The following is a 24,857-nucleotide window of genomic DNA, read 5'->3' on the forward strand; positions in this document are numbered from 1 at the left end:
GCATACAAATAAGAAATAGCTTACTGTTTATTTATAATTCATCATTTCATATGTCCTCTCAGTCTAGTATTTTCAAAAAATATGAAACTGATGTCCACAGAGCACTGTTTTTATGTTTATTCTGGATTGTACAGTAACAGACAGATTCAGTCAAATTTATTTCTATTTTTAATTAATTTATTCTTGATTGAACAAGAGGCCTCCCATGAATGAGGATATCTTGATAAGCACTAGGGCCGTAGGTTTTCACGTTCCCTCTCTATTAAGAGAAAAAGTGTAGGTTTTTTTTTCTACATATGACAGTTTTTGAGCTAGGAATGGAAGCAAATGGAGTATTCTGCTTCTAATACTCACTGTATGCCAGCCTTTTACCGTAATATAAACACATTGGGCCTCATTCTCGACAGCAGTTGGGAAGACTTTCCGAAGGATTTCAGAAGGAACTCCACTTCGGAAACATTTATGAAAACATTTGCATTCTCGTTAGTTTTTTCTTCTGTGCTTTCTTCTGAAATTCAGCAGTGGCGGTTCTAGACCATTTTTACTAGGGGGGCCAAGGAGGGGCCATGGTTTAACCAGGGGGGCACATAAAAAACCCGCAACAAATGATATTTAAAGATTATAAACTTATATTACTTTAAAAACATATAAACATGTATAACTTAACTTAACATAAGAATGAGTGCAAGAGAGGTAGGGCCATACAAAATGAACAACAAGTCTTTTACAGTCATTTAACCCACCATGGGCAATGCTGAAATCACTGTTACAGATAGTACAGTGTGCAAGACTGTAATTGTGGTTTACTTTTGTAAGACAGGGGTATGTACACCTTTGTATAGTCTGTTGTAAAATGTCTTACATTTTCTTTTTGGGGGGCACTCTCCCCGTGCCCTGTTCCTAGATACACTGAACTGATTAATTTCAGATTAATTCGGTCGGGATAAGAGATAAAAGCCCGCCCACACTGAAAATTCATTTGTTGACTTACCGAAACAGGTAAATCAGGATGCTCCTGAGGCACACACTCACACTGCCTCACACACGCACAGTCTCTAGGTCCCTCTCCCTCTCTGTCGTGAGCGCGCTACACAGATGCTTACGCGGTTTGGATCACGTCTGTGCGCGGTCTGGCTCGCTCGCTCTAGATTCCGGGAGATTTTAAGTAATTTGCGGGCATCAAGGAGTCGTTTTCAATATGCGGGAGACTCCCGGAACTTCAGGGAGACTTGGGATGTCTGTGTATTCACATAACATCTGGGAAAGTCAACAGGCATAGGATATTTCCATCTTTTGGTTCTTGAAAAAAATCTTCTCTGCCTTCATGTGGCAGAAAAATCACCAGCTCAGCCGGTAGACAGTTGTATATCATCACTATGGTTACCACTACAGGCATAGGCAGACTACCAGTTTAAGCTTAAGACCCAGCGATCCATTAATGATAGGGAGCGAGCTAAACATTTAAATCGTAGCTCCTCTCTCCAACAAGCACCACACATGGCAAACTACAGTGCGCTGTTTTAATTTACCCGTGTGGAACGTTGCGTCGCATTAGTACCGCTTTTGGCGCTTGGTGTAAAATCACAATAAATTCATATTTTGTTTTATTTGGTCAGCACGGGGTGGCCGCAGGGGTGGCCAAGGACATGTCTACGGGGGCACGGGCCACCCCAGGCCTCCCTGTAGAACCGCCACTGAACTTCAGACACCTTTTAGAACTCGAAATAGCAGTCGTAACTCTACCGGAATCTTCTCAAATGGGATTCCACGGGCCATCTTGTGGTTATTTGAGGAATCGCGTTGAGGAATGACATTTGAAAAAACTCCGTATTACAGTAAAAGGGTTAACGGTTGAATTTGTGAGAACCCGTTGGTGATTGCGTTCACGTCCGCTCTACAGACATCCTCGGATTAAAATAATTATGATAATAATAAATACGAGAATATTTGTATCATTAACAATTACGTTTCACATTTATAGTCATAATTATACAAGGTAGTATTTATTATTACAATAGGTCTACATGGCTCGTAGCTTGACTGTTCTCTCCCTTGTACGTCACTTTGGACAAAGGCCACGTCTGCTTAGTGACTGAATGTGAATGACATGAACACTGCAAATGTAAGTGAATAAATAAATAAACACTAAACCCAATCTCCAAGTACTGAAGCATGAATTCCTTGCAATTTATAATCCTACTAGGGACCGGTCTTCACACCTATGTGACTATTTTTCGATTTAAAAAAAAAAAAAGTGACTAATTAAATGTGTTTTACGGACTTCGGACGTTCAACGTAATACAATATCTCCACCTTATTAATGAACACCTGTTACGAGGTGGATTCGGGAGATTGCGACAGCACACGTTTTTAAAATTGCGTCTCCTAATAAGGAGCTGGCAGGGCGTGTATGTATGCAAATCCACTTTCACGAGAACGCGCATCAACCTAAGAAACTAATCGGAAGGAACCCAGCTGAGAAGACTTCGGCTGCTTAGGAACACATTTTCAAGCGTGCGGGAATGCAGCGGAAGCGTTTCTCTTACGCTGTTTTTGCGAATTCGTGTAAGAAACATTTCTGAAGAATTACAGAAAAAGGTCGAGAATGAGGCCCATTGAGTATTCTGCATATAAAACTCACTGTAGCCTATGTCTTTTTAATTACATTTTTAATTCTGTATATTTCATGTATACCTTCCACTGTGTTTCTAGGAATCATGTATGTGTGCTAATATGCTCTATCCTCTTTTACATTTATGAATCCATCTGCTTGCAGAGTAATCACAACCACTTGTTAAATTGCTTCACATAGACTTTAAACAATCCTGAGAGAAATAATGGGACATCAGTGGAGCAAGGGCTTATTCTGATACCAATGTAGTGAATAAAAGAGGTGAATCCCCCCCCCCCCCCTTCCCTTCTTGAACATGTTAATTCAGTGGTTGCCAGGGTATCTCAATTAATTTCCATTCAATGTTATATATATAAAGCAAGCACAATGGTGACAGGGCAGGGGCAAGGAAAAACTCCCTGTTAACAGGAAGAAACTGTAAACAGAACCGCGGCACATATGGAGGGTCCCATCTGCTTGAGACCGGCCATGTAGAGATAGAACGCTTGTGGCAGAAGCGGTGGGGAAACAATCAGGAACATGGCAGATGAACTCATACATGTTTCATGATGAGCATGCTAGCATACATGTGGTAAATATACTCATTACATACAAACATAACAAGGTACATGCCACATACAAAATGGAGGATAAGGGGGGGAGGGAGCATTCAAGTGTTATAGAACAGCTTAGTGAGTATACACTGCGCTCGTAAGGTTACTATTACAAGTAAGTTTGCCTGAGTCTTCTCAAATGCGATTCCTCAAATAACCACAAGATGTCCCCGTGCGCATTTGAAAAAACTGTCCGTGTTAAAAGGGTTAGTGGCTGAATTTGTGAGAAACCGTTGGTGATTGCGTTCACGTCAACTCTACAGACATCCTCAGATTAAAATAATTATAATAATAATAAATACAAGAATATTTGTATCATTAACAATTACATTTCACATTTATAGTCATGATTCTAGGAGGCATCGTGATGTCATTAAATAAATAAAAGGAATTTAGGATGCTAATTCAGACTATTCTCATTTGTAGGTCCACGTTTGTGGAATGAACTGCCTAGCTAGCACTACCAGAGCAGGCGCGTCCCTCTCTTCCTTTAAGAAGCTTTTGAAGACCCAACTCTTCAGAGTTCACATGACTCGCCTTATGAGGTGCTTTCGTGTGGTTTCGGGAGATTCTGACAGCACACGTCTCTTCGGTTGCGTGCCCTAATAAGGAGCTGGCGGGGCGTGTATGTATGCAAATCCACTTTCACGAGAACGCGCATCAATTTAAGAAACTAATCCGGGGAAACACAGCTGAGAAGAATTCGGCTGCTTATGAACGCATTTTCAATCGTGCAGGAATGCGGCGGAAGTGTTTTCCGTACGTTGTATTTACGAAGTCCTGTAAGAAACATTTCAGAAGAATTTCAGAAAATGATCGAGAATGAGGCCCAATGTTCACGCTATAAGAGAGGGAGAATTTGGTTAGCAAACATTTATTTGATAAACAGATAAAGAGATACATTTAGGTAAACAATTAACAGTTGTATTCCCATTAACAGAGGTGATATGCCCACTTTATCAGTATCCGTATTGGCATAATATGATATTCACTGTATAACCTTCACTCTATCTGTATTCATTCTATTTATTTTTCATTTTTCTTTTTTTTAACTGTAAACACTAGTATTTCCTTTGAGAATGCAAATCTAGTTTTTTTATTATATACAATAGCTTAACCCCCCATCTCTTAAATGCATTTATCTTTCCATTTTAAATGTACTCTGTCTCTTTCAATCACTCTATCACCATCACTCCCTATCACTTTATTACTGTCTGTTCACATTGTTCACCTTTGTATTTTTTGGGGGGGGAAAGTATCAGTCTTTCACTGTATATCCATCCACAGCACTAGGGAAAAGTGGATCAGTGGTTAGCTTCACTGCCCTCCAAGCAGATGAACTGGGCTCGATTCGCGACCAGGTGTCAATGGATAAAAGTGTCTGCTAAATACCTTACCTTTACTTGGTCGTTTTTGTAGTCTGAGGTTATTAATCGATCAATCTGCGCATCTAGAACTTGCATTTGTTTTAAGTGTCACTGATACATTTTTTTTTGTTTCCAAAGGAAAATACAGGGAGGAGGAAGAAAAGGCTAAATATTTATTTCTTATAGCAAAGGCCTAGCAACACTATTGTACTACCACTTCATCACTATTTCTATATCACTATCTCTCTACCACTAACACTCTATCACTATCAATGTCTGTTTCTTTATTTCTTTCTCTCGTGGAACACTTAAATTGCCATAGCAATCGCCATAAGCACCCTAGCGACACCCTAGCTAGATATCTATCACTTTTCCAGTCTCATACTCCACACTGCCTCTTGATCCCTCTATCCTTCACTCTGTCAGTCTTTACACTCCTCTCTCTTCTCTTCCTTTTTGCCTTCTTTCTCCTTTGTCTCTCTCTCTCTCTATATGCGTTGAATTGTGGTAAATGTTCAATTTTGTCTTACTTTATTTATTTATTTTGAATTGTCTTGTTTTGCATGCACTGGTATTACCTGCAGGAAATGTAAATCTAGTTTTCTGAGAATAATTCACCTTGAACCAAGAGTAGAGGACCGCTTTATACTCTCCAGCACCCATCTTTTAGTACTGAGGTACAGGACCCTTCTTAACCCTGAGAGGTGTGCCTGGCTCTCTGACTACGCACCCCTAAGGAACGCTGCAGCCCATCACGGGTAACAGGACACAACCGGAGCAGCAGAAACAGATGGAACCCAAGATATGTGGCACACCACCCCAGAGGAACCCTTTGTGGCCAAGGTCAAGCCTTGGCCTGATGGCTTCAGCAGCGATGATAAGGCTCTGTTTATGGAATATAGCAACAAACAATAGATAAGCAACTCAGCCTGAGGGCATAGTGTGACGATGAAATCTTCAAAGACATGCTCAAGCCACCAGAAACACAACAGTTGCAGTCCACCCTCTCCCTCTCGCCTCCATCTCTTCACATGAGGTTCTCAGGACAACATGGAGGAACAGGTGCCTGCAGAAATCAAGCTGTGTGCCTCTCTCTCATCACTACAAGCCCGCCCTGCTGCTCTCCGTCCATCCTACCCAAAGAAGCCTTCATCTAAAGAGTGCAGCGTACCCCTATCCCCCCCTCCCCATCCATGTCTTAGGCCACATCTACACTGTAAAGAGGGCAGTGTACCCCTGTCCCTATCCATGTCTTAAGCTAAATGTATGGTACTCCGAGCACCTCCGAGCATCTCGGAGAGGCTCTCGTACGGAAAGTTAGAAAAATTAGTAAGTGAACGACAGCCTCTCCGAGGTGCTCGGAGAGGGTTCGGAGACAGCGGTTAAAAATCAGAGAGACGTTCCCTGTTTCCAACTACGTGAATCGGCGTAGCATAAATTTCGCTTTAGGGCACATTGATAGAAATTAGTTTTCTACTATATATATTGGAAAACACAGTCATGGATTTTGTCAGTCATGTTTCAGGTTTATTCTTGAACGATGGTGGCCTACCATCGTGAGACAGAGGCTTGAAGTCACACACTCACTCACAGTGTTTTACCTTAGCTTATCTAACCTACTCCTTAGAGAACAGGCTCTTATATACATAATGTTTAAGGGGTGTTACCAGCTATTCAAAATAGGCCATGGCTGCAGACACTTTTGCCCAAACCTGGGGGGAAGGGAGTTCTCACCTCCATCCCCAGGTCTGAACAAAGAGCCCTCACCAAGAAATGTTTAAATGCCAATAAAAGTAATATATTTATACTAGGTATAAATAAGTTGGAATTAATGCAACTAACCAGTCCCTTCATTCCCCCTTTTTAAGATAGAATGTCTTAAACATAACATTAGATATTATCTATATTTTCTTATTTTCCTTGTGTGAGTGGCTTTGTTCAATCTCTGTCTCACAAATGGGGCATAGTATTCTCAGCAGTAATAAATACATGTACAGTACATTGTAGCCAGCAGGGAAATAAAATTAAAAAGTGAACCAAAAGCTTAAAAATCAAATCACATGAATCCTAAACTAAAATAAACTAACAAAACAAACAAAACAAAAATGTTTAGGATTAAACAAAAGACAGAACATTTTAAAACATTTCCTTTCTGGTTACTAATTGGTACGTGCCATGTAGAATTTCTTTATTATAATGTGGGTTGACGCTTAGTACACTTTAGTGTCCGTGTGTGTGTGTGCGTCTGTGTGAGTGTCCTGAGTGTGTGTGTGTGTGAGTGTCCGTGTCCGTGTGTGTGTGTGTGTGTGTGTGTGTGTGTGTGTGCGAGTGTCCGTGTGTCTGTTTGTGTGTGCGAGTGTCCGTGTGTGTGTGTGTGTGTGTTAGTGTGTCTTGTGTCGTGTGGTTTTCTGTGTGTGTGTGCGAGTGTCCTTGTGTAAGAGTAAGGCCACACTAAGCCGATTTTCATACTTTCCGGAACGTATTCGGGTTTAGTCAATCGCTGCCAGACAAAGCTGTGCTGCGCTGTTCTACGGCCACACACACCCATTGAAACGGGTGAATATGCTGTAGTACATATGCAAGGCCTGTTGGTGGCGCTGTGAAGGGTGCTACCGGAAATGGAGAAGGAGACTCTTAGAAGAAGACGACAAGTTACAACTAGTTAAGTTGGTGCAGGCAGTTCAGTTTGTCGCCAAGTAGTTGACCATACTGTGCCTTATACATTACCTATGCTTAAATCATCATTGTTCGACCTGTATGTGATGCATTATGTGCATACCTAATGAAAGTAAGGGTTTTCATGAAGTTGCTACTGTGATAGATCGTGTGTATTAAATACCACATTTTGGGCTACCTTCTAGTGCTATTAGTAGTGATTAGCACGCTAAGCGGAGATTTAGCTATGTTCTGTTCTTATGTTGATACGCTGTAATAAAGATGTGTTCAATCCTGCTAAGATTTCGACTGGATGAGATATGAATGAGATCCATGTTGCCTAGTGTAATGTCCACTATTATATGTATCTGGTAATATTAGTTGTGTAATTCAGTGCAGTGTAAATTAGTCCCCATAAAGAAGACTGCTTTGGTAACTCAGTGAATAAAACGTGCCCTTCTTAGATCGTTGTTTGCCAGCCATAAACAGAACAGAAGACTTACATTTTTTTGTTTTTATTGCGATTGGGAAGATGTACGTGACTACTTGACAGCTTCCAGCGTTCACGTGGGATAATTACGTCATCAGATTCGCGGATTCAAACCCGATTTGCGGCCAGACAGGCCCTGATAGCAGGGTAGATTGCAACCTTCCCACTCTGGAGAGGGGATTCTAACCTTGACGGAAAGTAACGCTCCAAATGGCAGATTTATCTGGCCGGGAGGCCAGTTTGTCAAGTTATTTTCCGCAAAAGTATGAAAATCCGCTTAGTGTGGCCTGCCCTTAAGTGTCTCCATTCTTTGCTACATATGGGGTCGTCCAGCCACTCTCCTCCAGGAGATGGCTCTTAGTGATTCCTTCAGGGTGGTTGATGTGTGAGAGTCTTTGATGCTTCCTTCAAGTCAAGAGGTGTTGATCGTCTTGGCGTGATGTGGCTTCCTTCAGGTCAAGAAGTGTTGATCTTCCTTGATGGTTGAAGGTGTTGGCTGTCCCGTCTGATGGTCCAATGGGTGTGTTGGCTGTCCCGAATGCTTTGTTCGAATGGTTCTGCTCATCCAGATGGGTTGATCTGGGTTCAAATGTCCCCCTTTTGACATCTCCTTTCCTTGTTGTCATCGTGACGAGGCTGAATAAGGTGTTGGCTGTCCCGTCTGATGGTCCAATGGTTTTTCTCCAGAGGGGTTGATCTGGGTTGAATGGTGCAGTTGTCCTTCATCCGCTAATCTCCATATCCTGTAACTAGATTTTGGGGGAGATAATACTGGACAACACTTACATGAGACAGGAAGCCTCTTAGCATACTCCACACATTAGACAATAGACATTTGGTATTGGGTGTGAAAAGCTGTTGACGGTATGTCTGCGCCCAGATTCGCCATTGGATGTTAATGTATGTGGCGCCCTTGCGGTTAATCTCAGACAAAAGCAGGTTTTCAGGAAGAAACAGTGTTAGCAAATGTCATTAAAAAAAAAATTCACAGATATCCTTTAGAGCAAGACGTTGAATATTTGAAAGTTAATCAAACAATTTCACCTGAAAACAAAAGCAGTGGTCACATTTGGGGTTAACAGTTCTGTAACTTCATTCATTCTATGGCTGGCCAGCCCATTCACACATACACAGATTAATTTGCTTGCTCAGGAGACAATGTTTCCATTCCTAAAAGAAAATACGTTATTTAGAGTTCCAGTTACAGTAGTTAAACATTTCGTTAAAGCATTGTGTCATAAAAACCCTTATTTCATCCAGATTTCAGGGGCCAGTGAAATGCCAAACCATATAAGGCATTTCATTAATTCAGCGCCCCTGGCGTCATTTTGTTAGGTCAGAATTCAGCAACTAAGACCTGCTTAAAAGACACAAAAAAAAACAAAAAGATCATTACTCAGGGATATGCTTGCAATTGTTCATAATTGTAACACTTCATATAATGATTTTAACTTGGGTTAGATGTGCCCAGCTTTCCTAAGGACAGGAGGCCAAATATTCCGGTTTGCATATGAAAGCTGACCCTGAAAAGAGTTAGTGAGAAGTCATGGTAATTCACTCATACAGCCGGTCGGCAGACAGACACACACACACATTCATTTGCTTATTGCAGGGACTTATGTTCACGCCTAGAGAAAGGAAAGAAGTAAGTTACAGTTTACAAGTTAGTTTCAAAGATGGTCTCATAAGATTCAGTTTTTCATCCAGACTTCAGGGACCAGTGAAATGCCAAACCATCCAAGGCATTCAATTAAATCAATGTCCATGGCATCCTTTTGATGAGGTCAGACATTCAGCAGCTTAAACCTGTTTAGATAAAATAAATTCTGCAGTTATCATCTTATTTATGATATGTATTACTGGTAGGATCTAAATCGCTCTGAAGCTAAGCCTCAGCTCCTCCCCCTTTTGATGTTACAGCACTTTTGTTGCTGTAAGATCATTACTCAGGGAATGTGTAGTTATCTTAAACACCTATATGCAGGATGAAGGCTGTTCCAAAAACAAATAACCAAAAATATCCTTATAATTGTTAGTAATTATTATTATTTTTTTTTCACTTCATACAATGGAAAATGATGTGTAGGCATAAAAATGCTTAGTCTTGCTATGTGGCTTGGGTGTGGTCACTTAAGCCTGATGGGCAATTCAGGGTCACAGCCAAGGCTGGGCCTGACGTGTGAATTAAGTGGAATGTGTGAAAGTTGTCAGTAACTATTTTGTGAATAGACACAGTGTAACATTTAGCAATGTAAACTCTGACTTAATCAAAAGCATGGTGAAATCTGGATTTAGAGAATCCTATGTCTTGAAACATGACTGGTGAAATCCAAGAACTGAGTTTCCACAATTTAATGTAACAATGTACAAATCAACTTAAATTTAAAATAATGCTGTTTTTCCTGTTTGCACAACACCCGTTTTTGACCACAACACCTATAACCCCTTGGGACTTAAATATCTGAGCCAGAAAACAAGTATAGTGTAGCATGCCAAAACCATCAGCTCAGACAGCGGTTGGCACTAACTACTCCTTGAGCGATACCGCACCCAAGACCTTCTGTGTTACCGCACAGGCTACCTTGCTATCCTATTAGTCCCAAGGTTAGGTAAGCAAATTAATTGCAGTACTTACCAAAGTGTTGTGTTAAAAACCAGGGTGTTGTAGGACTCCAAGGATATAATAATAATGTAATATCCAAGAATTTAATGTAAACAATACACAAATTTACTTCATTTCTAAATTAAAATTTACTTTATTTCTAAATTAAAATTTTAAATGCTGCTGTAGATCCTGTCTTCAAACACCGTTTTGAAACACAACACTTCCATTCTCTTGGGATTAAACATAGCAGCCAAGATTCTGTCTGAAACTTTTGGTTCAAACTTACTAAAATCAAGGCTATAGGCTTAATTCTGTCTGAAACTTCTGGTTCAAACTTACTAAAATCAAGGCTTCTGGCGAGATTCTGTCTGAAACTTCTGGGTCAAACTTACTCAAATCTATGGCACGTATCTTCCCAAGAGAAGGTAAATGTACTTACCAAAGTGTTGTGTCACAAACGTTGTGAAGAGGATTCTTTACAGCAAACTCGAATCTCAGCAAATACAAGATTGTATCTCTCTGTCCGGAACCTCCATCTGATAGAAATTAATGTTCTACTATATATATTGGAAAACACAGTCATAGATTTTGTCAGTCATGTTTCAGGTTTATTCTTGAACGATGGTGGTTTCCATCGTGAGACAGAGGCTTGAAGTCACACACTCACTCACAGCGCTTCACCTTCAGCTTATCTAACCTACTCCTTAGAGAACAGGCTCTTATATACATAATGTTTAAGGGGTGTTACCAGCTATTCAAAATAGGCCATGGCTGCAGACACTTTTGCCCAAACCTGGGGGGAAGGGAGTTCTCACCTCCATCCCCAGGTCTGAACAAAGAGCCCTCACCAAGAAATGTTTAAATGCCAATAAAAGTAATATATTTATACTAGGTATAAATAAGTTGGAATTAATGCAACTAACCAGTCCCTTCAACATCTACACTGTAAAGAGTGCAGCGTACTCCTATCCCCATCCATGTCTTAGGCCACATCTACAGTGTCGGCTGCGGCAGCCCCCTCTTTCAGCTCCCCCAGCAGCACGGAGCACAGAATGCTCAGTGAAATACAGAGCACAAGTGTCCTTTAGAAGGCTACAGAATGCTCAGTGAAATACAGAGCACAAGTGTCCTTTAGAAAACTACAGAATGCTCAGTGAAATACATAGCACAAGGGTCCTATAGATGACCTATGAGACAAACTTTGAACAAAGTTTCTGCGTTAAGTGTTTTGAGCTGAATTAATCGCAGAAAAAGGTACAAAGAATAAAACTGAAGGAGAAGCCACCGGATTATAGCACAGTGCATTGCTTGCATGAATGAAACCTACATGAATGCACAAGCAACACCCTAGCAGCAACCTCAATCATACTTGCTAAAACCTAGCAAACCGCTACCATAATGACTAGATATCAGTCTTCTGACCCTTTACTTAATATTTATTTGTAATTTACTTTTACTTTTCTTTTGCATGTACTGGTATTTCCTTCAGGAAAGGAAAATCTAGTTTCTTTATCTTTATCTTTTCTCTTTATCAATGTCTTAAAATTCTTTGTCTTTCTCTCTTCTTTGTCTTTCTCTTTGTCTTTCACTCACTCACTGTCTCACTCTCTCTATTCCATCTCATTCAGTTCTTTGACTTTGTCTTTCTCTCTCTTTTACTAACCCTAACCCTCTATTTATATATCTATCTATGTTTATTTATTTATTTCTCGCTATGTTTGTCAAAGACCATTTTTACTAAAAGACTACTCTATACTATATAATTCACTGGCCTATTTGTATATGTTTGTGGTCTAATGTACTTGGTTGTCTTTTGTAGTCCATGGTTTTCAATCAATCGATTAGACAGTCAGTACAATGTATTTATATGAATCCCTTTCTTGACTCGCCCTTTATCTATCTATATTCTTAATTTCTTTATTTCGATCTATCTTTATATCTTCATCAACTTCCTCATCTCTTTTTAAATTCCTCCCTCAAAGCTACAAGTATTTAGCATGTGAATCTAAAGACCAATGAAGGGATGCACGTTGACATGTATAATCTCCTTGGCTAATGATGCTTTTAGAGGCCTTGGTTTTGGGCTTGCGCTGTCAATGCAGTGAGTCGATAGATATCTGCTGAGTTCAGTCATCTGGTGGAACACTAGAAATTTTTTTTTTAATAAAATATGAACAATATGAATCATGATTTCATTTGTTTATTGCTTTCTTGTTTTACTAGCTTGTGCTGTATGAGTTGGTTTGTCTTATCGGTGCCTCTGCTGTTGTTCTGTCTGTCTCCCCACAGCCTGGCTTCATGGAGACCCAAGGAAGGTGGTGTACCCTACAGATAGCACAGGCCAGTTCTGTGGACAGAAGGGGACTGCGAATGAGTTAGTAGCAATATGTTTTGGTCATACCATGTACAATCCCCCAAATTTTGAGTCCTCACATGATTTGATCGTTCTGACAGTTTTAGAAAATGTCACTTGGGTCCACGTCCACAGCTGAGTCAATTCTGAGACTGCAGATGCTGAAAGTTATTCTCAAGCCATACACAGTTTTTCCTAATCTGACCTCTCAGATCACCGAATATATTTAAATTAAATCAGTTGGGACTACAACCCAGATTCATAATATGTCAGTCTGAAGTCCACAAGTGTGTTGGGATGATTCTCTCCTCCTGCTCTGACACATTCTTCAGCCCAAGCAGAATTGGGTCCAAACTTTCTCCAGTCCCAATCCAGTCAGAGACAATGCTATGCTTAGTCATGATTAGTCATTACTAATGTCAGCATAGGCACTTATATGATTAGTCTTGATTAGTCATTACTAGTGTCAGCATAGGCACTTATATGATTAGTCTTGATTAGTCATTACTAATGTCAGCATAGGCACTTATATGATTAGTCTTGATTAGTCATTACTAGTGTCAGCATATATGATTAGTCTTGATTAGTCATTACTAATGTTAGCATAGGCACTTATATGATTAGACATGAATGATTAGTCATTACTAATGTCAGCATAGGCACTTATATGCTTAGTCATGATTAGTCATTACTAATGTCAGCATAGGCACTTATATGATTAGTCTTGATTAGTCATTACTAATGTCAGCATAGGCACTTATATGCTTAGTCTTGATTAGTCATTACTAATGTCAGCATAGGCACTTATATGATTAGTCTTGATTAGTCATTACTAATGTCAGCATAGGCACTTTTATGATTAGTCTTGATTAGTCATTACTAATGTCAGCATAGGCACTTTTATGATTAGTCATGATTAATCATTACTAATGTCAGCATAGGCACTTATATGCTTAGTCTTGATTAGTCATTACTAATGTTAGCATAGGCACTTATATGATTAGTCATGATTAGTCATTACTAATGTCAGCATAGGCACTTATATGATTAGACATGAATGATTAGTCATTACTAATGTCAGCATAGGCACTTATATGCTTAGTCATGATTAGTCATTACTAATGTCAGCATAGGCACTTATATGATAAGTCATGATTAGTGAAATGACTGGGTCAGCTCACTGTCACCATGTACACGATACTGATCCCTTTGGGTTAATGCTATGAAAGGGAACTGCACTGTATGTATGCTTATTCTGACATCTGCTGGTGGAAATCTCTCAGGAAATAATTCTTGTCCACACTGTACTTTCTGTGTGTGAATGGTTTTGGCCCGTGGATTGTCTAATGCTTGAATTCCTCTTCTGCATGGATTTTTGCAGTAATGTGTATATAATTCTGTGTTCATTTGTATGGGTTGTGGTAATGGGAGCAAAAGGTCCCTTCCACTAACTAGTTCACTAGTACTTCTACTAATATCAATACTAATACCAATACTAATTTCAATACTGATATCAACATCAATAATACTATCAATATTATCCACGGTTTCTATATCATTGAAATGTTTTGTTTCCACACACTCTTTTTTTTCTTTCTAGAAAGAAACCCATTCTATTCTATTTCAACATCCTGAAATGTGCCAACCCCGCTGTTCTTGTGAACCTTCAGTGCCCCACCACACAGGTTAGCCGAACAGATCTCTGCACTCTCTCATTTCTTATCACAACTTATTGTAGTTTTCAGTTTTTATCCCATTGAGTTTAAAGTTGTTTAGGTAATGCATAGGGAAGATTTTACTGCCAGAAGTATTTGGTGTTCAGTAAATCTTGCATATGTATTCTTGTAGACCTATTATTATTACTATTACTATTATTATTATTATTATTATTATTATTATTATTATTTTTATTATTATTATTATCAAATTAAATGAATAACGGCAATAATGAGCTTGATCAAAGCCTGACATTACATGAGTATTAATATTTAACTCAATAGCCCCTTTAACTGTTTCTCTCACTCTTAGTAAGTTTATGTATTGTTGGAGCAATTAGGAATGGCATTATTAAAATCTTAACAGAAATAGTTTGGACAAAACGGAATAAAGAGCAGAATACAAAGGTACAAGGTTATGGCACTGTTTCAAAAAAAGCGGCAGAAGTTAAATCTCAGTGATAAAGTTAGGTCTGGCCTAAGTTAGTATCTATATGCATTTTTTGTTTTTGAACATTTTGTTTATGTAAGTTTTTGTGCATTTTGTACATGTAAGTTTTTTAACATTTTGTTAACGTAACTTTTTGTAAATTTTGTACATGTAACCTTTTGTACATTTTGTTCATGTGTTTTGGTGCCGTTTTCAAAGTCCTTTTGGTCATATGAGGGATAAACACACCTGTGGCTTTGCACTATGGAGTTCTGTGGTCCAGGCTTTGGACTATGGAGTTCTGTGGTCCAGGCTTTGGACTATGGAGTTCTGTGGTCCAGGCTTTGGACTATGGAGCTCTGTGGTCCAGGCTTTGCACTAAGGAGTTCTGTGGTCTAGGTTGGAAACTTGTCGAAAAGACTTTTACAGAACATCGGCAGCTGTATTGGGCAAGAGAAGACCAGTTAGAATGAACATACCAGCAAGCTTTTATCTGTAGCAGCTGTGGCTTTTGCATGCCTTTGATGTAGAATATTATTTGTCGTCTCATATTTTCATTATCTTCTCTAGATGTGTATATCTAAATGTCCAGACAGATTTGCAACCTATGCAGATATGCAGATTCAGTACCAACTGGATGGGAAACCCTGGGAATACTACAAACAATTCTGCAAGCCGGGATTCAACAACCCCAGAAAGGTGTGACACATGACATAGGGAAGTTCTTTGTTAGAACACTGAGACGACATTTATATTTGTATCTAGCGCCACCCTGAGTTCAAACTGGTCTGACCTGCCATATGTATGCCTTTCTTTCCCATTAGGCAGTGGCCCATGTGTTGCGAGATGAGGACTGTCCATCAATGATAGTGCCAAGTAGACCATGTAAGTGCACAATAAACACAAAAAAAGATAATTTACATTGTTTATTTACACACAGATTATTTACATAGTTTATTAAACCAAATTTGTTTACATTGTTTGTTTACACACAAATGATTTACATTGTTTATTTACACACATATTATTTTAAAAAAAAAATTACACACAGATTATTTACATTGTTTATTTACACAGATAACTTACATTGCTTATTTACACACAGATTATTTACATTGTTTTTTTTACACACAGATGATTTTGATTGCTAAGCAAAAAGTACAGGGACATTGTGTTCGTGCCATTATTTTGGCATTTTCAATATAGGAAAGATGTCTTTATTTGCCTGATTATCCCAAATTAAATGATGTGTATGCCATGATAGTGACCCACTGAATGTTTTAATTTTGAAATATATTCAATGACTAGTGTGGACCTCTCACAGATAATGTGATATGTCATACAGTTCTCCAGCGCTGCTTTCCAGACTTCATTACCAAGAATGGAACACTAACAATTGGCAACAGAACTGCTTTCCGAGACTCCCCGGGAAAAGCAAGGACTGTGACAGAACTTAAAGATGCAGCTAAGTGTGTCCACCTCAAAGTGAAATTGTATTGATTAACTAAGAAACTCATTTGTATACTGTTTTGGATATACACAAATATATTTTAATGTACAGCCATATACTCATAATATATAAATACATATAACTAAAATATAAATACCCTGATATTTTGATAGATACGTATCTAGCCACTGGTAAATGTTATTAGCCACATGCATGGAATTTGACCTTCTCACTCTAACTCTCTTCCGCAGTGGGCTTACCAATCTACTTGATAGCAAAGACGTGGGGATAAAAATAGTTGAGGACTACGCCAGATCCTGGTGCTGGATCTTAATGTAAGACATGTACAACTGATGTTCAACTAACAAAGGTGTTTTAGAAGCAATAGTTTGTTTGACAGTTTAGTGAACAATATACAATATTTTCTAAAATGAAAAAATGCTGTATATTTTCAACAGAGGTCTGGTCATCGCACTGGTGGTCAGTCTAATCTTCATTCTGTTGCTGCGCTTCACTGCCAGCCTCCTCCTCTGGTTGGTCATCATCAGTGTCATAGCCATGGTGGCTTATGGTGGGGATTGGTGCTGTCTGGCTCATGTATAGAATTATCAGAATAGACCTGTGTGTGAAATAACTGATTTAGTTCTCTCTGTATTCAAAGGTATATGGCACTGTTACAGGGAATTCTCCCTGCTAAGTAATCATCCTGGAGCAGATGTGACCATTTCAGACATCGGCTTTCAGACAGATCTCCATGTCTACCTACAGCTCAGTCAGACATGGCTAGTCTTCTGTAAGGAAATGCATATTCTTTGAACAGCTTTAACGTTGTATTAATACTGAGCTTACTGTCCGGGTATGACCTTGTCATTTTGTGAACATTACACTTGAAGGATCCATGACTATGCACCATGACTTACATCATGTTGTTTGTAATCAACTTTGTCTGCACAGTTTTTATATGGTGACTTTTTTTTTTTTTTAACATTTTACTATATGAATTTCACAACTACACAGTAGTTTGGTCAATCTTGCCTTTGATTCTCTAAGTGATATCCCTGGGTGTCATTGAATCCTTCATCGTGGTGACCCTGATCTTCCTGCGGAACAGGGTCCAGATTGCCATCGCCCTACTCCAGGAGGGCAGCAAGTAAGTATGCTTCACTTACCATACATTTAGCAGTAAGTATGCTTCACTTAACATACTTTTGGTAGTAAGTATGCTTCACTTAACATGTACCTTTGTCAGCTTTTCAGTTGTCTTTGAAATATTGTTTATTTTTACATACAGTATATTTCAAGAATTGATTTAAACATGAACCTGGCACCAGTAAAAGGATGGCAGCGGAAATCCTGATCCCTAATCCTACATGACATGACAAATGAATTATGAAGCCTTATGAATGAATTCCAAATGAATGATGAGATCATATTGACGATGTGTGCATTTCTGTTTCTGCTCTTGTCAATTTGTTTGCAGGGCAATCAGCTACATGATGTCATCTCTCTTCTATCCCATCGTCACATTCTGTCTGCTGGCAGTGTGTATCTCCTACTGGGCTGTGACTGCCGTGTATCCTCCATCAACAACAACCAGCTTTGGGATCCATGAGAGACTCCAAATATTTAAAGTTGTATTAGTAATCATTACTGGTCACACCACTAGATTAACAGGTAATAAGTGTGCCTTAGGTGATTTCCCTGGATAGTTTTGAATGTGATATGTCGCTGTTTATATATAATGGCGTCATGAATCACAGACACAGACGTCACATCAACCCCACTGAAAAGCTATCCATTTGAATTACTCAAATAGTGTCCAACCAACTTGGTTAAGAGAATAGCTCACTGAAAATGTACATGAATGAACTCTTGCTGAGGTGAACTGATTTTCAGTGTGTTTTGACATTGGAATTATACATTCTTTCATAACTCAAAACATTTCACACCCTATTCTGAGCATTAGTCTATATCACATTTATTTTCTGAAGAATATCGCAATATTGTAGAAATATGTTGAGTTAGCATTTCTAGCTGATGTGTGTTTTTAGGTAGGTGATTCTGTGGAATCTCACTTTTTAAAATCAAAAACATTTATCTGTGTAAATACCCTTAATTAGTCTGACACAGATTTTTAGCCTCATCTGCAGAACCAGTCTACAAAGTGATGACATCACACCAAAACTGCTCGTATGCTAATCGTACTTGTGACCCAGAGGTTAGTCCTTTCCCTGTCAACTACATATGGAAATAGTCCTACTGCATTTTCCTAGACGTGTCTGTATATCCGATAACTTTCCTAGATGTGACAAATCCGATAACTTTTCTGCTATGCTGCATTATTTTCCTTTCTCTCTTTGACAGAACTTCAATACCACCAACATAACTCAGTTATGCCCTGGCTCCCAATGCACGTTTGCCTTCTATGGAGGAGAAAATATCTACCATCGCTATATCTTTGTCCTGCAGCTGAGTAATCTTTTCATTTTCTTGTGGCTGGTTAACTTTACTGTTGCCTTGGGCCAGTGCACTATTGCTGGTGCCTTTGCCTCATTCTACTGGGCCCAGAGGAAGCCTGCAGACATCCCTTCTTGCCCAGTCTTCAGCTCTTTTGCCAGGGCTCTAAGGTAAAGTCAACGCATGTTCCATCTCACTTCTTATAATCTTATAAAGAATTATTATTAAATGCTTATGATATGATGTCATTGTGTGAAATACGAGTCTAGCTCTGACAATCATAGAACATCATCACCAATTTGACATAACGCCACAGGGCGAGATACATTTAGTTCAAGACCATATCTGTAACCACAAATTAATTGAGATTGTCTTGAGCTGTACGTAGAGAATGTTTGTTTTTGTGGCTGTCTGTCTCGCTGCAGGTATCATACAGGGTCACTTGCCTTTGGCTCCCTCATCCTAGCTGTAGTTCAGTTTGTCCGCATAATACTGGAATATTTGGAACAGAGACTCAAGGGTGAGTAATGGCAGGACACAGTGGTCAGTTCGTTTTGATCATTTTAGTCTTATTAACCAAGTTCCACTGTCGCTGCAGGATGAGGCAGGCCTTATTGTTTGATTAATTTACTAGTTCAGTTGTAGTTCACATACTTTTAGAACATAATTCTGGTGAAAGTGTGTTGATATTTTAGCTCAACAGCAAACCAAATGACACCCCATCCTTCCGAGGCAGTTAGTTTATTGGCTGGAACAGTATGTGGCCAGATTGAGACTCAGAGCCACGGCTGTGTTCAAAGAGTGTGTACACACAGAATGGACAGCTAGAGCAGTGGTTCTCAACCTTTTTTCAGTGGTGTACCCCCTGTGGAATATTTTTTCAGCCAAGTAACCCCCCTTGAAAACAAATATGTAATACACAGCCGCGCTATGCCATCATTTTCTGATTTATTAAATTAAGTTATAGAATTGTATTAATCAATATCCATGCAGTCATATTGAGTACTTTAAGGCTTTAAGTATATTTTAAAAACATTTAAAGGTGGAGTCCACAAATCTAAACCCATGCACTTTTTGTCAAATTCAGATAAATGCTCGATGTGGTCCTCTAGATGTTTATTCAATGTTTGCGCAAAAAAAAACCCTCTGGTGTGTGTACACACTCCTGGCTCTGTCAATGGGAAACAAATATAGTAGCTTGGACCAAGCTGAAATCAATCCCAGCCAATCGACACAGTGCTTCAAGAGCACGGGAGGGAGGTGTAACTCTGGTGGCTGTTGAGCTCAAATATCAACGACCTTTCGCAATACTGAATCATGGACATTTGTCCTTTAATAGTACCTCAAATTTAGATATTTGTGCTCTTTGGTATGTGTGTGTGTGTGTGTGTGTGTGTGTGTGTGTGTATGTGTGTGTGTATGATTCTCACTGTTCATACACCTTTCCCCAGGAGTCAATAACATGGTGGCCCGGTTCTTGCTGTGTTGCCTTAAATGCTGTTTCTGGTGCCTGGAGCGTTTCCTCCGTTTCATGAACCGCAACGCTTACATCATGGTTTGTTAACATATGAACAATGCTTACATCATGGTGTGTTGACATATGTATATGAACAATGCTTAAATCATGGTGTGTTAATTTGTATATGAACAATGCTTACATCATGGTGTGTTTACATGTCTATGAACAATGCTAACATCATATCGTGTTTACATGTATATTAACAATGCTTACATCATGGCGTGTTTACATGTATATGAACAATGCTTACATCAAAGCGTGTTAACATGTATATGAACAGAGGCGCACGCCCAGTCTTGTGGCGCATCCCTGTGTTTACTTGTAGCAAGCATCACAAAGTACAGAGCCCTTGAGAATATAAGAATTCATTAATTTAAGAATGAATAGCCTGCATTGCCACTGTTGTGCTAGGCTTAAACTACTTTCTTTATTCTTAACAAAGATCTTGACAGCATTCAAAAGGCTCCAAAAACACAAAGGATTCTCCAAACAGCGAAAATAAAGATAATGGCAAAAAGGCAAACACAGGAAAGACTTCTTACACACTTCGAAATGCGGCAGAGAACCGCAACACCAAAACAATAGAAATACACGAGACTGAACTCACTTGACTTCGGAGACACCTAACATTACAGCAAAGAACAAGTGCAAAAACCCCAGTACATATACCCAGCAGACAGACATCAAGTGGCTACATTAACAAGCACAAATAAGGAACAGGTGAGAACCAGCAATGGGAATCAGGTGAGGGAACATAACAATAAACAGGTGAGGCACATAATGGGACACAGATAAGGGCACACAACGAGAAACAAAGGCACAAGTGGACACAAACACAGAGTAAAATGTCCTTTTGGCCACTAGATGCCGGCAATGTGCCAAAGTATGGCAATTGCCGCCCGAAGTCCTGACACAAACAATCTTAATCATTTTATGTGTTGCAACAATCTTTGATGACAACCAATGTGTTCTCTCTAGATTGCAATATATGGAACAAACTTCTGCACTTCAGCACGTGACGCTTTCTACCTCCTGATGAGAAATGTGATGAGGTAGGCCTGGGAGAGACATTCACAGGGACATAGGAACAACACTCAGTGGTTATGCTGTCTGTCTTAGACATATCATCTTTCTGCAGGGTGGCAGTACTAGACAAAGTGACGGACTTTCTTCTCTTCTTGGGAAAAATTTTAATAGCAGGGAGTGTGGGTGAGTGTCTGTTTTTGTTCTGCATTTGAATCCATTTCTCAGTCGTTATGTCTCTTCTGCTTTCCCCTTGTCTTGTCTCCCACCAGGAGGCTTTCTAATAAGACCAAGCTGTACCATAATACTGTTTCTCTTTATGTGATAGGTGTCCTTGCTTTCCTTTTCTTCACACATAAAATACCCATTATTCAAGAAGAAGTACCGGTCTTGAATTACTATTGGATACCTCTGTTGGTAATGCTACCTAATCAATTATTATTGGACACCTCTGTTGGTAATGCTACCTAATCAATTATTATTGGATACCTCTGTTGGTAATGCTACCTAATCAATTATTATTGGATACCTCTGTTGGTAATGCTACCTAATCAATTATTATTGGATACCTCTGTTGGTAATGCTACCTAATCAATTATTATTGGATACCTCTGTTGGTAATGCTACCTAATCAATAACTATTGGATACCTCTGTTGGTAATGCTACTTAATCAATTATTATTGGATATCTCTGTTGGTAATGCTACCTAATCAATTGTCTTTCCCTATTGTTTCTTTTATACAATACACACACTGTAGTAGTGCTCTCTGTTTGTTTTTTTTTCACAGACAGTGATATTCGGCTCCTACATGATTGCTCATGGATTCTTCAGTGTCTATGGAATGTGTGTGGACACCCTGTTTCTTTGTTTCTGTGAGTCATGTTCAACAACGCTTTACGACCAAGACCGTCTGCGCTAGCATTTGCATGCAATTGTCAGATGAATCTTCCCACCTGCCTGTCATGACATTTACTTGCTTTCCAGATAAACTCACACAACTGGTTTTATATCAGGACATACAGTCCCGCTCAGCAGTACTGGCACCCCTAGTGAATATGAGCAAACAGGCTATGAAAAAATATGTCTTTGCTGTTTATCCTCTTGGTCTTCCACTCAAAATATTCATAAAAATCTTACCTTTTCATTGAGGTAAAATAATTGAGAGAAAAAGTTTTTTTTTTTACATTAAATAAATATTATTCTTCAAAACATGTGTGCACAGGTATTGGCACCCCTTAATTAAATGTTTTGTGCAGCCTCCCTTTGCAAACATAACAGCTCTGAGTCTTCTCCTATAATGCCTGATAAGGTTGGTGAACACATGGCACGGGATCTGACGCCATTCTTAGATACAGTATCTCTCCAGATCCTTCAGATTCTGAGGTCAACGCTTGTAGACTCGGCTTCAGCTCATCCCACATATTTTCTTTGGGGTTTGGGTCGGGGGACTGTGATGGCCTTGGCAAAACCTTTATTCTGCAGCCGGTGAACCATTTTTGTGTTGATTTTGAGGTATGCTTCGGATCATTGTCCTGCTGGAAGGTCCAACCATGGCCCATTTTAAGCTTACTAGAGGGGGCTGTTAGGTTTTCATTTAATATCTGCTGGTATTTGATCGAGTCCATGATACCATGTATCCTAACAAGATGTCCAGGGCCTTTGGAAGAAAAACAGCCCCACAACATAAGATCGGCCACCATACTTCACAGTAGGTATGGGGTGCTTTTCTGTATGGCTATCTTTCTGTCTACGCCAAACCCACCTTTGTTGTTTTTGCCAAAAAGCTTTATTTTGGTCTCATCTGACCATTTAACTCAGTCCCATTGAAAGTCTGACTTCCATTTGGCAAACTGTAGGCACTCTAGTTTGTTGTTGATTGACAGCAGAGGCTTTTTTCTGGCAAACCTTCAAAACAACCTTTGGTGATGTAGGTGGCGTCTGATGGTAGTTTTGGAGACTTTCTAACCCCAAGACTCAACTAATGTCTGCAATTCTCCAGCTGTGATCCTTGGAGATTATTTTGCCAGTTGAACCATCCCCCTCACGGTGCGTGGGGTCAATGTACACACACGTCGTCTTTCAGGCTGATTCTTAACATCACCTGACGCTTTAAACTTCTTTATTATTTCCATGATAGTGGAAATGGGTTTTTTCAACTGGTACGAGATTTTCTTGTGTCCATTTCTTGATTTGTGCAGCTCGACAACTTTTTATTGCACATTGTCACTGTGTTCTTGGGTCTTTCCCATTGTGATGAATGACTAATGGAATTTGGCCTGTGTCATCTCATATTTGTACATCAGTGGAACAGGAAGTCATGGTTAACCTCTTAAGAGTTCATAATTAATAAGGTGAACTTAAAAATGTAAAACATGACTGGAAATATACTTCAGTTAGATTTCAATTATAAGATTTTTCTAGGGGTGCCAATAATAGTGGTACACATGTTTTTGGAAAAAATATGTATTTAATCTCAACCGTTGTTTTCTCTTACAATAATTTAACTTCAATGTAAAGGTAAGATTTTTGTGAATATTTTGAGTGAAGCACCAAGAGGATAAACAGCACAGACATATTTTTTCATACCCTGTTTGCTCATATTCACTAGGGGTGCCAATACTGCTGAGCGGGACTGTAAGTGATATTCTGCATTCAAAACACGTGTAACATGTAACTCTATTTAATCTCCATTTACGTGAACATACAGTAGCTCTGGATTATTTTCATGATAAACAATGCACTACACAATCTGTACATGTGTTTAAAAGTAATCCACCCACGGTACTCCTTTAGCAGTAATATCAAAATCACATCTAGTTTCTTCAGTCTCTTGGATATTCAGGATATTTCGGTTCAGTTTGGAAGTCATGAATAAAGAGCCAGCCCTCACACATCCACCACCAGCACAATACCACATGTTTTGGCTCTTCTCTGGCTCCTCTATTAGATATTGCATGATTATAGCACTGCTAATATTCTGTTTCACTTCTCTCATTCTCATGTTTTAAGCTGTTCTTACTCTTCATATGTCTTCTTCTTTCCGCATGCCCCCACTGTAGGCGAGGACTTAGAGCGCCATGATGGGACCCCTGATAAGCCTTTCTTTATGTCCCCTGGGCTCCACAGCATTCTGGGAAATCCTCAGTATGGTCCTCAGAAATTCAAAGACTAGTCTCACATGGCTGATGTCATATGCAACAAACATACAGTCCAGCAAAGGCGAGAAGATTCACTTCTGATGCAGATACTCCTTATGCACTAAAACAGCATGGAAAAGATTCACTTCTGATGCTGATGCTCCTTATGCACTAAAACAGCATGGAAAAGATTCACTTCTGATGCTGATACTCCTTATGCACTAAAACAGCATGGAAAATATTCACTTCTGATGCTGATGCTCCTTATGCACTAAAACAGCATGGAAAAGATTCACTTCTGATGCTGATATTCCTTATGCACTAAGAAAACATGGCAGCTGCATCATTCCACTGCATGAGAATGAGGAACTAGGTATGGGACTGAAATAAGAGAACAGAAATTGTCTGTTGGACCCAGATCACCCGGAG

At 39.4% G+C, this 24,857-nt stretch overlaps 1 protein-coding gene across 1 annotated transcript in view; it reads left to right on the forward strand.

Moving 5' to 3' along the window:
• LOC308363642 (choline transporter-like protein 5-A) overlaps positions 1-24,463 on the forward strand; it is a gene marked incomplete at both ends in the record, with an annotated part of 47,759 nt that extends 23,296 nt beyond the window's left edge. The window contains 19 exons of the mRNA XM_080836461.1: positions 12,632-12,716; positions 14,296-14,380; positions 15,411-15,539; positions 15,665-15,725; positions 16,186-16,309; positions 16,542-16,625; positions 16,749-16,861; positions 16,952-17,083; positions 17,341-17,440; positions 17,771-17,863; positions 18,421-18,508; positions 18,655-18,917; positions 19,173-19,267; positions 20,199-20,302; positions 21,245-21,318; positions 21,405-21,475; positions 21,618-21,706; positions 22,079-22,163; positions 24,351-24,463. Coding sequence (XP_080692587.1) covers positions 12,632-12,716; positions 14,296-14,380; positions 15,411-15,539; positions 15,665-15,725; positions 16,186-16,309; positions 16,542-16,625; positions 16,749-16,861; positions 16,952-17,083; positions 17,341-17,440; positions 17,771-17,863; positions 18,421-18,508; positions 18,655-18,917; positions 19,173-19,267; positions 20,199-20,302; positions 21,245-21,318; positions 21,405-21,475; positions 21,618-21,706; positions 22,079-22,163; positions 24,351-24,463 — 1,988 coding nt within the window. The remainder of the gene's footprint in view (positions 1-12,631; positions 12,717-14,295; positions 14,381-15,410; positions 15,540-15,664; positions 15,726-16,185; positions 16,310-16,541; positions 16,626-16,748; positions 16,862-16,951; positions 17,084-17,340; positions 17,441-17,770; positions 17,864-18,420; positions 18,509-18,654; positions 18,918-19,172; positions 19,268-20,198; positions 20,303-21,244; positions 21,319-21,404; positions 21,476-21,617; positions 21,707-22,078; positions 22,164-24,350) is intronic.
• Positions 24,464-24,857: the final 394 nt, after the last annotated feature.

This window comes from Sprattus sprattus (assembly GCF_963457725.1).
Source record: "Sprattus sprattus genome assembly, chromosome: 4".
Lineage (NCBI taxonomy): Eukaryota > Metazoa > Chordata > Actinopteri > Clupeiformes > Clupeidae > Sprattus > Sprattus sprattus.